The following is a 13,050-nucleotide window of genomic DNA, read 5'->3' as shown; positions in this document are numbered from 1 at the left end:
ATGATGTCAGAGCATGAGAACACTCCCTTTAAAAGGAGGGGAGGAACCAACCTCTTTTCCAGGCTGAGCTTTCAGCAGCCCACGCTGCCGCTCAGAGGGATGATTCCCCAGATCCCCCAGTGAAAGCTACAGCAAACATCAATCACAGTCAGACCTCACCGTGCAATTAACACACCCCTCTACAAAGCCCCACTGCTGCATCCTCCTCCCAAAAGCAGGGCGGAGGGATTCGCGCTCACCGAAAGCCCTGTTGTGAGCGCAGGTTGTGGCGTTTGCACAGTCAGGACTGACGAGCCCATTCTCCCCACCTCTGCCCCTGTGCTGCCCTCAGCAGCGAGGGAAAAGGGAGGGAGGGCTCTTTTTGCGGCCGCGAAAGACCAATGAGCGCTGCCAGCGCCCTTACATAATTGGGCTGGACCCTCCTGCGCGCAGGGAGCATCGCGTTTCACGGCGCCCCGGCCATCCATCCATCGGCACCGCCGAGAGCCCGGGGCGGGGCTCCGAGCCTCCGCTCGGGAAAAGGCACTGCTGCGTGCTACAGCTCCCCAAACCGCGAGAAACCGGGGGAAAATACGGGGGGCGGGAAGGCAGGGGTTTGGAGCTTTTTGTTTGTTTGCTTGCTTTTTTCTCCCAGGCAGGAAGAAGGTTAGTCATTCCAGCAGTGTGGCAGCAAGGGAGTAAGTGCAGCCCTCCAAGGGAAAACTCCCAGCAAACAGCCGTAAATAACTTGAGGCGGGGGGAGACGGAGGCTGGATTATGGGATGGACGTTTAATAACTCCTTGCCGGCAATAAAAGCCGATCACAAAGCAAATCTCAGCCGTAGGCACCGGGAAGCTGTGGAAAGGCTGCCCAGGACAGACAGGAGCTGCCGGCAGCACCCAAGCAGACCCACAGCCCCACCGAGGCTCCCACGGGAGACAGGTGCCGGCCCTTCCCAGGGGATGGCAGAGGGCAGGAACGATTTCAGACAGGCAGTTGTGTGGGCAAGGAACAGAAAACACTCCTTTATTTAGCTGCCACCTCAGAGTCACTCTCCCAAGGAAGGACATTTTCCCAGTCTGCCACTACAGGAGTCCTCCAAGAGCTCAATCAATTTTTTCCCCTCTTTTTCTTAAAAGAAACCAAAACAAAACAAACTAGAGACAGAATCTGTGAGTAATTTTATAAAAATAGGGTTTCATCATCTGAACCACATTCACATAATTTTTCCTGGTCACATAGGAAAGACGCAGTTTGAACTTGGGGAAAAGAAGTTTCTCAAAATCCAGCCACGGCAGCAGTTGTGAATAATTATAAATGAAACAAACAGCTAAACTAACCAAAGGCTTAAACCTAAGGGCCATTCCTTAACACATGCCTCATCCCCTGGACACTGACAACAGCCAGTGGTATCCAAGAACAAGGCTCTCCCACAACAATTTCAGAAATCATTAGCACCTATTTTACTGACACAGCCTTCATACCAAAACACTTCACCATGAAAACATTTTTCTGCAGAGCCAATCATACTCCTTTCAGCATGAGGAAAATTCATCAGGAGCCAAAGCATGTTAAAACAAGTAGTTTAGAAATTTTGAAATTGTTTTGCTTAGTTATGATTTATCAGATTGGTTCCTAAAAAGCCTTTATAGGGGCGGGTCACCAATACAGGGCTCTTCTTGATACCAGCTGTTATTTTTTATACTCCGTTCCATCACCTGTTTTTTCAAGGTTAAACATCTACATGTCTACTCCTGGATTGCAAATTCTCTTTCTTCACTCAGGTAAGACAACAAAAACATATTGTTCCCCTGACAGACAGAAACCAGGCAACACCTAGAGGCTCCCTTTGCTGGGCCAGCTACGGCAGGTACAAGCCTGTTGGAAACAGAAGGCAGTTTTACAAAGCTCTCCGCACACGGGCGGGTGGCACACACGCCAGGGACACTCCGGGACTCCCTCCTCCCCCGGGATGGGAGTCAGCCCTTTAGAGAAATCGGGGCCACAGCTGAGTTTGTGCCAAGTCCCCTGTCTGAGCCAGGGGAATGCTGAGCTCCTGCTGCTGTCCCCGGCATGCTGCAGACATTCAGGGAACAGATGCCTGCAAAACATCTGGATAATTTAAGCTGCTTTATTCACACGGTGCTGCTGCACACTACGGCGGCATGGAAGTGCCACTACGAGTGGTTTCACTGGAAAATGCACCCTTGCAGGGGCCACAGGGTTCATGCCACGAACAAACCCTGCCTTCAACCCTACACCTCTACCCTGCCTACTCCTCCTGCTTGCCCAGACTCCTCTTGAAAAACGGTCCAAAAATGACAAATTTGAAAAACGCCACACTGAAACTTAAGGGGGTGCACACAAATCCAGCAGAAGCAGTACAGAAGCACTAGTTCCCAGATGCAGGGTGTCCCCAGGGTCTGAAGCCACCCGCCCCATCCATGCCCCTCAACAGGCCTCCCACAGCAGGCTTCCCACTTCTTCCCACTGTAGAAAGGCAGCTGCAGAGCATTAGTGCTACACAGAGACGGGAATTCCAAAAACAGGAGGAAAAGAACGTCACAAGAGAAGAAGAATGTTCAGCCTTGGCTCGTCGGTTCTTTTAACCTGCTCACACCCCTCCCGTGACCCACAGCAGCATCCTGGAGGTGACCTGCCAGCTGTGCCAGCGAATGCTGAGCCGACGGCTGTGATGGGCCAGGGAGGCAGAGGAGCAGCCACAGCATCCAGGAGCCCACGGGGCAGCACGGATAACGCCTTGGCTGGCAGCCCTCAGCCACGGGCACGTACCAGCAGAAAGCGCCGCTCCCCCGGGAGCGGGGAGGAGAGGGAGGGACCTGAACCGGGCCGTGCAGGCACGTATCCCCAGAAGCGGCACACGGATGGAGCGCACACCTCACAGGCAGCACGCCGACACGGAGCAAGAGCACTTTTGCCCCACGGGGAACCAGGGAATGGAGCCCACCAGCTCCCAGCAGCTGCGGGGCAGCAGAGCCTCTGGCTGCCACAGACATCCTCCCTACAGGACAGCCAAAACCGAGGAGGCTCAATATCCGTTCCGAGAGGATACAAACAGGAAAAGATGTCTTGCATCCTCTAAAAACAGTAGCCTGCTTTTTTGACTTTTCGAATCGGCTTTATTTTTTTCTTCACTTTTCCAGACAAAACCAGATTTATCCATAAGAATGCTTTGCTTTACAGCTCCCCGGCCAAACGGTTTCCTATGTTGTCAGACAATAGCAGCCCCACGGTGCCAAGCCCGGCTGCAATAAATAACCCCCAGAACAGCGCAGTTCCCCTGTGCCCTCCCCACAGCCTTTCTGCCGCTCCTCGGCCACCACACACACCCGCGCTTATCTTGGCGTTCTAAATATAACACACACACGAGACGGAGGAGGCCCGACCCCGGCACGCACGCCCGGCAGCAGCGGCAGCCCTCGCAGACCCCGCGGGAAAAGGAACACGGCGGGCCTGGGCAGCAGGCCGAGCCAGGGACGCGGGCCAGGAGGGGCAGAACGCCGCAGGCCGAGCGCAGCCGCGGGCCCTCGCGAGAGCCGCCGGCGGAACAGCCCAAGACCCAAAGCACGGAAGGAGACGTGGGAAGCACGGGAGGCTGTCTCGGGTTTTCTCCGAGGGAGGAGCGGGCACGGGCGAGCGTGTCTCCAGCGGGGCAGGGTGGGTCACCCACACGCTGGAGCTGAGCTCTCCCCAGGCACAGTCAGAATCCCGCAGGGATGAGGTGCTCTTCTCCTGCTGGGGAGATCCTCAAGCCCCAAAAACACTACAAATCGGTACTACTAATGCTGCCATTGAGGCTTTCCCGAAATATTTTAGGGATGCCTTCAGCTACACCCAGGTGGGTGACACGGCACCGCCTGAGGAGGTGACAGAGGGGAAGCCTCTGTTTCCTGACGTCAGCCCGACTCACCGACATTTGCAATCATTTTCCCAATTTGTGTCCCCACATCCTAGCCCTAGGCTCCCCGCTCCCTACAGCTCTGCAATATGCTCAGCCAGGACCCAACTGCCATGTTTTTATTTATCCCGTGCTCCGCACCCTTTTCCTTGTGGCAGTACACGATCCCAGGGCTGTACCAACCACGCAGCACCAACCACCTAATGCTGAAGGAAAATAAGCCTATGGAAACGCTTCTTTTTAAGCACAACTGACAACCATTTCCTGTAAATTCCGATCCTGCAGCGGCACATAATTCAAAAACTACCTGCTCCTCGCCTGCTGGAGCGGGGATGCTCACAGGCATCCGCGGAAAGAAGGGGAAATCCCCTTTCCGGGGACGCCGGTGCCAACGAAAACCAGGAAAAGCCACCACCCCTCACTGCCAAAGCCCCCCAGATCCCGCTTGGCCGGCCGCTGTGCATCCATCACCCACACCCCACTCCCGTCTCCACCGGCGATGCTCCGGAGGGCTTACACCCGGGGTTATCCCTCCTTTCTCCCGCAGCTGGGAGGCTCTGGGGACAAAGCAACGAAACAACCGTGCGGAGAAAAAAGAAAATTAAAATATTTTTTTAAAATAATTTTTAAAATAAAAAGTAAAAAAATCCCAAGCGGTGTGGGCGGAGGGCGGCCCTCGGCCAGGAGATGTCCATCTAACCTTTTTGACCTGGTCCTCCTTCAGCTCCGTGAAGTAGTAGGCCAGGAGCTGGGCGGCGATCATCCTGCCGGCTGCAGCGGCGGCTCCGCGCACGCAGCGATGAGGGGCCCGGGGATGGCCGAGCCGAGCGGAGCCGCGCCGCGCCGAGCGCCGCCCCTTCCTCCTCCTCCTGCTGCTGCTGCTGCTGCTGCTGCCGCCCCGGCCCGGCCCCGCCCGGCGGGACGTGCCGGCAGCGCGGCGGGAGCGGCTCCGCGCTGTGCCGGCCTGGAGGAGCAGCGGGAGGAGGGCAGCGCCCTGCCGAACCCCAAGGGGCTCTACAGCAGCCACGGGCACCGGCTGCTGAGGGCTGCCCTGGGGAAAAAGAAAAAAAAAAGGAAAAAAGAAACAAAACCCCTTCTTGGTGGGCAAGGCCAGTGGCATCCTGGCCTGTGCCAGGGATAGCGTGGGTAGCAGGACCAGGAAAGCGATTCTCCCTCTGTACTCAGCACTGGAGGTCCTACGCCTCAAACACTGTATCCAGTTCTGCGCCCCTGAATTCAGGAAGGACATCGAGGTGCTGGAGCGTGTCCAAAGAAAGAAAGCGGAGCTGGGGAAGGGTCTGAAACACAAATCTGCTGGGGAGCAGCTAGGGGAGTTGGGGGGATCAGCCTGGAGAAAAGGGGACTCAGGGGCACATTCTCACTCTCTACAACTCCCTGACAGGATACACTGGCCACGTGGGGATCAGGCAACAGGATGAGAGGACATAGGCTTTCAGCTGTGCCAGGGGAGGTGTAGGTTGCACATCAGGAGGAATTTCTTCAGGCAAAGGGTGAGTAGATATTGGAATGGCTACCGAGGGAGGTGGTGGAGTCACCTTCCCTGGAAACGTCTAAGGAAAGACTGGATGTGGCACTTCATGCCGTGGTTTATAGCTGACAGGGTGGTGTTAGGCCTAGGCGCTCTCAGGCACACCGTGTGATTCCTCCAGCAATCCTGTGCAGGGCCAGGAATCAGACTCGATGATCCTTGTGGGTCTCTTCCAACTCAGGATATCCTATGATTCTGTGGTAATACACTGCCACATTGGAGCACATTCCGCAGCACCCCAGGGAGACATCCACCGCCACGAGGGCTCTGAGGGCCCACACACGCGTAAGCAAAGTGACACAGGCGCCTCCAGAAGCTAAAGGGCAAATGCAGATGCCAAGTAACACATGTCAGCAGCCCATGGGGCTCTCGCCTGCACCCTGTCCATGCACGGGGACAGGAGCACACAGCCACGCAAAGGGTGGTGATGCTGGAGGTGTGATTTGCATACAGATTGTCTACCACAGTCTAAATGATTGAAAAATCTGCTTCTTGAATTTCCGGCTTCCTTTTCAGCGCTGCTTTAATTAAACGGCTTCACTGGCCAAAATCAAGAGCTGCTTTGGCAGACACATGCTCCTTCAGACTGCCCTAGTCACTGCAGGCAGGGTGGGCAGGACTTCCGTCTCTGGCTCCAAGCTCAGAGAGATTTCCATCCAGCGTTTTGCCGCTCCGCACGAGTTACTCCTGCTCATTTGCTTGGCAGCTGAGGAGCAGAGCCGGCTGTGCTCCCCGGCACAGCCAGGCTGCCTCGCTGCGGGCACAGGGGCAGCGCCCTGCCGCCGGCACAGCTACAGCTCGCGGGTGGCACAGGGACGTGGGGCTGAGCTGAATCATCCCAGTGTCCAGCAACGTCACCCAATCCCTTGCACAGACTGACCGAGCTCTCCCTCAGATGTAATTCACTGCTCAGTCACGCTCCTCCTCTTCTGCTGGTCAGAAACTATCTTTAATTCCCAGCCAGGCTTGCTCCTGTTTCCAATCCATCTGTCATCTGCTAAGCCTTATCTTTCATCTGAAATCACTCTCCTCGCTCTCGGGTGTTCGCTTTCTATAAATACTATGGAAGTAAGCCTACATGTTCACAGCTTTTGCTTCGCTAGGTAAGACAGACTTAGCTCTTTTTGGTCTGAATGCTGCCTGATACTGCTCAATTCCCACAGGTTTTATGTTAGTGGAGCTGCCTCTGCATGAGGTTCACGAGTGCTACTATCGATCTCCTCCAGCTCAGACACCCTAAACACCACCTACATGCACAATACTCCCCTCAGTTACCTTGCTGCAGGAATGCTTATTCGTTTAAAACGCTTGGACACAAGCTCGAGTTGTTTCCAACTAATCTTTGACCAAATGGAAGGAATTCAAAGCATCCCCTCAGTCTCTCAAGGAATTTGAATCAGACAGCTAAGATATTCACAATGGTCTTCTCTTTAAGATGACACCTGTTGTGAGAACATGCACGAGGAGGACGTTTGTTTTCTTTGTCTGCCAAAATTGTGACTTGGAAGTGAATTGAGAACATCACAGATCATTAAAGTGGGCTTTGGCTCCCCGATCATTTGTATTCTAACATATTTCTAAACTCAGAAACAGTCTCAGGTTTCCTTTAAGCTACAGGAAGCAAAAAGTAGGTTCAAAACATCAGTAGACGGGCCCTCTTGCAATGAAAATAAAACCTGCACACATCACAACCCCTCAGATAAATTAAAGAATTAAGTCTACACTGGAGCAGGAGGGGGTTCATGCGATAAAGGTGAAAGCAATTAAGGGATGGTTAAGCAAGTATTGCAAATAACTAGGTTTGTCTTCAGTTGCGGAGCATGGCATTCAGGAAAAATGAACTTGACAGAGTAAAAGCCACCAGAGAAAATCTAACAGTCCATCCAAGGCAAAACAGCTGCAATATTTAAATGTGTGGTATTTTTAAACCGCTCCGTGCAAGGATAAGAGCGCGTGACCAGCTTTGGTGCTGTAACCAGCACTGGGATGAATGAGCATCCCCCCTGCCAGAGGGCGGGAGCCAGATATCCCCATGGACACCCCAAGCCTTGGCAAGCCCTGCTTGCACTGTCAGGCCAGCAGTGAGGAACAGGTGTTATTTTTGGGGGGCCTGGGTGGAGGCTGCCAGGCAGAAACAACCAGCTCTCCAGCTGTGCCTCCGTGAGTCCCCTACTGCCGTAGCATCAGGGCTTTCCCTTCTGCTTGACTGGAAGAGATCAGTTCAGCAGCCAGTTAATTACCGGCACCTCACGTACTCTGCCAGGCATCCAGCAGGCTATTTTGAAAGCCACTGTCCTTTAAGACAAATTACTGGAGGCTGAACATGACACCTGATGACTTGCAGCTATTTTGATTGAACTCTAATCTTATTGGCCCCATTTAACACTATCCAGGTGTTTCAGCTGACTGAAGTAATTTGGTGAATTGCCTCTCCTGGCTGTGGGTAAGATTTTTTTCCCCTCCTCTGCCTATTTCTTCGTTAAATGTTCGCTGCTCTATACAAGTCTGCATTCCAATTGAACTATACAATGGGGGGACTTTGTTTGTTTAAATCTTATCATATAGTTTTGATGTACACAGCTGATAGATGCTTCCTACTTTTGTAAGAAAAAAATAGAGTTGTGGTTGTGTTTGTTGGGGGTTTTTTTAGGTGTCTGGAAAATGCTCAACCCCCTTTTCTCCCACATTGCATTTTCCTTTCACAGTTCTCAAAGCAAAGTGAAAGAAAGCAGTCTCTCTAATAAACAAGAAGTTCCCGGTTCGTGACAGCAGTTCTGGCTAACGAGGGAAAGCTCCCATTCCATTCCAGGGTAGGAAACCAAGTGCTTGCACAGAAGAAATCACCATTCTTTTGTACTGAACTTAGTGTGGAAGGTACTAAGAAAATCTAAAAGCAGCAGATATATCAGTTTGATGAGGGATTCAGTCGAACAAGTTTAACCACATTCTATGCAATTTCACCTTGCCAGGAGGCAGAGCAAGCAGGCACTACCACACAGCCAGCCAGGATGCTTTCTCTCATGTTTTCCCTGTGAAAAAACCAAATTAGCCAGGAATGCCTTGAGGGGAGCTCATTCCATGACGGGAAAGGCCACTCCATGTGCGGACAGAGCACTGCACGCTTGGCAAGTGGTTTTTATGCTCCTGGTACAGCATGCCACGAGTATGTTTCCAAAAGATGTTTTAAGCATGAAGACTAACAAGGGGTTTGGCCCATTCTTCTGGAGATGCTCCAGGGGAAGGGTGAGCCACTTTTTAAGGAAGTCCCTTTGGAAAGGTTTTAGCAGTGCTCACCACACTGAGCATTTGAGGGGCTGAAGACACTACACATGCCTGTGGGTTTCAAGACCTAAATCCCTCCAAAGACAAGGCAGTATTTCTGTAAGGCATGGACTAAGCAATTAAGGATCACAAACAGCCATGTCTAGACTCAAGACTCTGGCAATGATGGGAGGACAGTGGAGAAGGAAGCATATCCAGCAAAGGAGGGGTGCTGTGCTGTCTACTGATCCACATGGCAACAGACACTCCTGGGGCAGATGGAGATGCTCACTCCGTGCCTCAGCTCCCCATACCTGAGCATCAGTCAGCTGTGTTGGCTTTTATTTATTTAAACCAGTTGCTGTTCTTCAGCATCAGAGAGATGCAAAGAACATGACCCCCACAAAACTAAGAAAACCAGAAAGCAGATAAACACAAGCCCCAAACTCATGGCTTACGATTAAGCCCCATTATTTGGAAGGCCTGGATGATGATTTCTGTCTCAGCCTCCTAGTGATTGCAAGGTTCATTAAGCTGGGGACAAACCAAATTATTCCATCTTTAGTTAAATGCTACTTCCAAAAGCTCTGGGCTGCATGAGCAATCCTGCAAAGGACTTCCCACATCTGCACATATATGGGGAAAAGAGGAAACTGCTCCCTGGAGTCACACCACCATGAAACTTAACCTCTAGCTCAGCAGAGCTGCTCTGTGCTGCTTTCCAACCCACTGAGGTTTTCCAACACAGGGCCAGCCTGCTGACATCCCTTGGCACTTTGCATGCAAGTCCACTCATTTTGCTCTTCTCTTACACACCAAAAGTGAAAGACAAGTGCAATCCAACCAAACTCATCTTTCTTTTTTTCCTTTCCTGGCCTAGATATTCACCACTGCACCTTCTTTCTCTGCGGTGTCAGAAATACAACTTATTTTACCTCTCTGCTAAGGAAAGCAATAACAATTCCAGTTTTCTGACTCAGATTTGGCCCTGTACTAGTTAAACTTTTTTTTTAACATTAAGGTGAGAACTGCTGCATCAAGCAAGCAATTTCATAGTGCATTGGTAGCAAGTCATTATTGCAGCTCGTGTAGCTATAAAGCAGACCATAAAACACACATATTTATATGCACACAGAAATACGTCAACAAACTCAGTTTGTAGGGCAATGCAAGGGCGTTGGTGTTAGGGGGATGAACCCAATGTCAATGAGCTGCCTTTCCTGACCAGAAGGAGAAACATTTGGTTCCATTTCATAAAACATCTCATGACACCAGCAAACTGAAACGAGCACAAGTGCAGATTTCTTCTATCTATTCAATGTCCAGTGCTAGTAAACAATATTAAAAGAAATGATGCTGGAAAAGGGCAAAATACAGAGTGCAATCTGGTTTAAAATTTCAAAAGGGGTAAGTTTAAAGCATTTTCAGTTGTTTGATTCAAATGTTATCTTCAGAAGAGCCAGTTCAATGCCAGTTAAAGGATGGCTGCATAAGCAGCAACGCACTTAAGAGATAAGGCAGTTACAATGATTTAAACAAAGGAAAATATAACCTAATTTACTGTCCTATGTGGAGATTTTTTTCCTAAATCTGCTTTCAGCTCCTCACAGATCATTGAGCTCATTTGTCAAAGTTTAGCTCTAACACACCCACTGTGTGGGAAGACTTTCAAAAACAAAGCCAGTCCCTCAGCCCTGCAAAAAGCAGTTAACCTCAGCAGATGGCTGCTTTCTGTGCACTGTCCCAAGAAGGTTTGAATGGCAGAGTTCAAACCTGTGCCCTTTAGTGACAGTACACCTTTGCTACGTGTGCAGTAAATCCATAATCAGGAGCTTGTACTTCCAGCGTAGGGAACACCACCTGCCCCTCATTTTTGGCTTTCCACTAACACCAAACAAGGGGACGCCTCTCAACCCAGGCTAAGAAGACAGTTTCCACTAAGGATACACATTTCTCCTTGATCCAGCATTTGATGCTAACGAAAATCTGTTTGTGTCACGAGTCCCAGACCCACAGAGGTGCCAGCCTTCATTGCCAAGGCCTCAGGTTTGTGCTCCTCTTCCAGCAAGGCCCGGTGTCAGGGACGCTCCTCCAAGGCCAGTCAATATTCTCCCAGCATGGGGCTCTCCCCAGCAGGTCCAGGCCCTCCACTCTTTAGCCCAGACGGGGTTTAAAGCAAGTACTTACTTGGCACAATGGGGAGCAGCAGGAGCCAGGTACATCCACAGCATTTGGCTCCTTCGCTGTGGCCATAGCAGGAGCAGCGCCTGCTGCGTCACATGGTCATCACAGGGTGCTGCCAACAATAAAAGAGGCAGAATTGTAGGTTTTCACATCTCCCTCCATGGCTTCAAGATGTCTCTGAGAGCCATACACCCCACAGACAGGTGCCCTCTTAACAACCCCTCCTGCAGCTGGGATACAGCAGATGCACACTCCCATCACCCCAAGAGAGAGGGAAGCGGGGGCCTGCGGGCTATGGACCACAGGTGTGAGCCAGAAGAATGGTGGAGATAGGGATCATGTCAGCTAGGCGCTGGCCTCACATAGCCCCAAGATACAGTGGTGCCCTGAGATTCCTGCCACTCACAGAGAAGGAGGGCTTAGCAAGCAAATGTGCAATAAAACACCTGAGTCTTGTTAACAGTTTGTTATTCTAATTTAAAGAACCCACAAAGCCTTGCAAAAACAAAATATTCACATTGAAACACAGTACAGGAAGACAGTCACAGACGCTGGGCTTGCAGCTAAGCATCATCCAGGAGCAACTGCAGACTTTGAGCTGCTTTGTGATAATCTTGTGCTACTTTTTTTTGTTTGTTAAAGTCCAGAGCTGTCTTAACAGAGGCTGGAGGCAGATGCAACCAGCCCCGCTGAGAAAAGTTTTGGCTTCTTCAACTTTGCAGGCTGCCATCGTGAAACATCTTAGAGTGGAGTCAGAAACCCAGTGGGGTCAGCCCCAGTCTGGTCCTTGAGCATCTGCGTGGTGTGTTTGGGGTTGTCCTCTCTCCCCACCCCAACATTTTTTCCCTCAAGCCACTCTGGCTCTCTCAGGTTTTTTGGGGTGGCAGTGGAATTGAAGGCTCTCTGTGAGGGAAAGTGGGAACTGCCCCAGGGTGGACTCTTCTGCTGCTGGAGTTCTGTGGGAAGAGTGTGGTGGCACAGGTATCCATACTGGGGATACTGGTGCACACTAGTAATACTTCTACACTGGGGAAAGTGTTGCATTAATTGTGTCTTTGTTTCTCACCACCCAAATCCATTTTAATTATTATTCCCCTAGTGGAATCACTTTTCCCATGGTGAAGATTGGTGACCCATCTCCCATTCTTGTATCCACCCACGAGCTTCTTCCTCCTGTTTTGTCCCGTCTCTCTCAGGAAGAGACTGCAGGCAGGCTGTGTAGGTGTCAGGGAGCCACACCAGGTCAAATACTCTGGATCCCTATCTCCATTCTCAGATTTTCAGGCACAAAAAAAGAAAAGTTGGGGTGGAATAAACAATTTTCAATAAAAAAAAGCTCATGTATATATCAGAAAACAAGTTCCTGTTTTAGTTGAACAGGTTTCTCCATCCCCCTGACCTGTTCCTGAGAGTCTGGCTTCTCCACATAGTTACAAAAGATGGGTGACTGAGACTTTTTGTTTTGTAATATATAAAAAAAGAACTTTTCATGTCATCTCAGTGCTTTAAATGGGCAACCCAGCTCTACTGACTTCCTGGTCAGCAGCTCTGCCCCCAGATTTCAGCTGCAGTCCCAGTACTCGCTGCAGCGAGAGGTAGCCCCGTCCTGCTTGTCTTTTCCTTCTTTTCTTGAAGAAGATACAATTCTTAGGAAAGCAGAAGTTTCCTCACAAGAGTCCCTATATCTTAGGCCACTGCAGCTCATCCCTGCTGGCTCCTTTGACAGCTGCTATGTTCACCAGTCTCATCCGGGACCTGGCCCAGCATTGACAGACCATGGGCATCCCTGTCTGCCAGCAGGATATTTCTACTCTGACATTTGACATCGATACAAACAAATGTTTTCGTCACAAGTTTTATCTCTAACCTTGTTTTGGACAGATAACAGCAACAACAGCCTGTGGCTGTCAGTCAACATTCAGACCCAGAAAATGCCCTCAGCTGTTTTATCACCTGCCCCCGTATCAGGTGCTGCACGTTCAGGTTGCCAGCACGAAGCTGCCGGGCTGAAGGTGTGGTACAGGTGAGGGGCTCTCATGCTTTAGAGCATCACCTGGTCAGCCCCTTCCCTCCCCTCACAGCAGCATCACTGCACGTGCTTCAACAGATGCTCCTCTGGCTGCTGGGATGAGCACCCTCTTTGCAGAGATTTGGCAG

The 13,050-nt window shown here is 51.0% G+C and overlaps 1 protein-coding gene across 2 annotated transcripts in view; it reads right to left on the bottom strand.

Annotated features, from left to right (window-relative positions):
• Positions 1-11,291, bottom strand: part of HK1 (hexokinase 1) — a 41,234-nt gene extending 29,943 nt beyond the window's left edge. Inside the window, exon 1 of one of the 2 annotated variants that reach the window (XM_058421666.1) lies at positions 10,897-11,291. In XM_058421666.1, coding sequence (XP_058277649.1) covers positions 10,897-10,962 — 66 coding nt within the window. In that variant the 5' untranslated portion in view covers positions 10,963-11,291. Of the gene's footprint in view, positions 1-4,599; positions 4,743-10,896 lie in introns of those variants that run through there. The other variant, XM_040072058.2, reaches the window with a different exon arrangement.
• Between the last annotated feature and the right edge of the window lie 1,759 nt (positions 11,292-13,050).

The sequence above is a fragment of the Hirundo rustica genome, chromosome 8 (assembly GCF_015227805.2).
Source record: "Hirundo rustica isolate bHirRus1 chromosome 8, bHirRus1.pri.v3, whole genome shotgun sequence".
Taxonomy (NCBI): Eukaryota; Metazoa; Chordata; class Aves; order Passeriformes; family Hirundinidae; genus Hirundo; species Hirundo rustica.
This window is presented reverse-complemented; position numbering and strand designations above follow the sequence as displayed.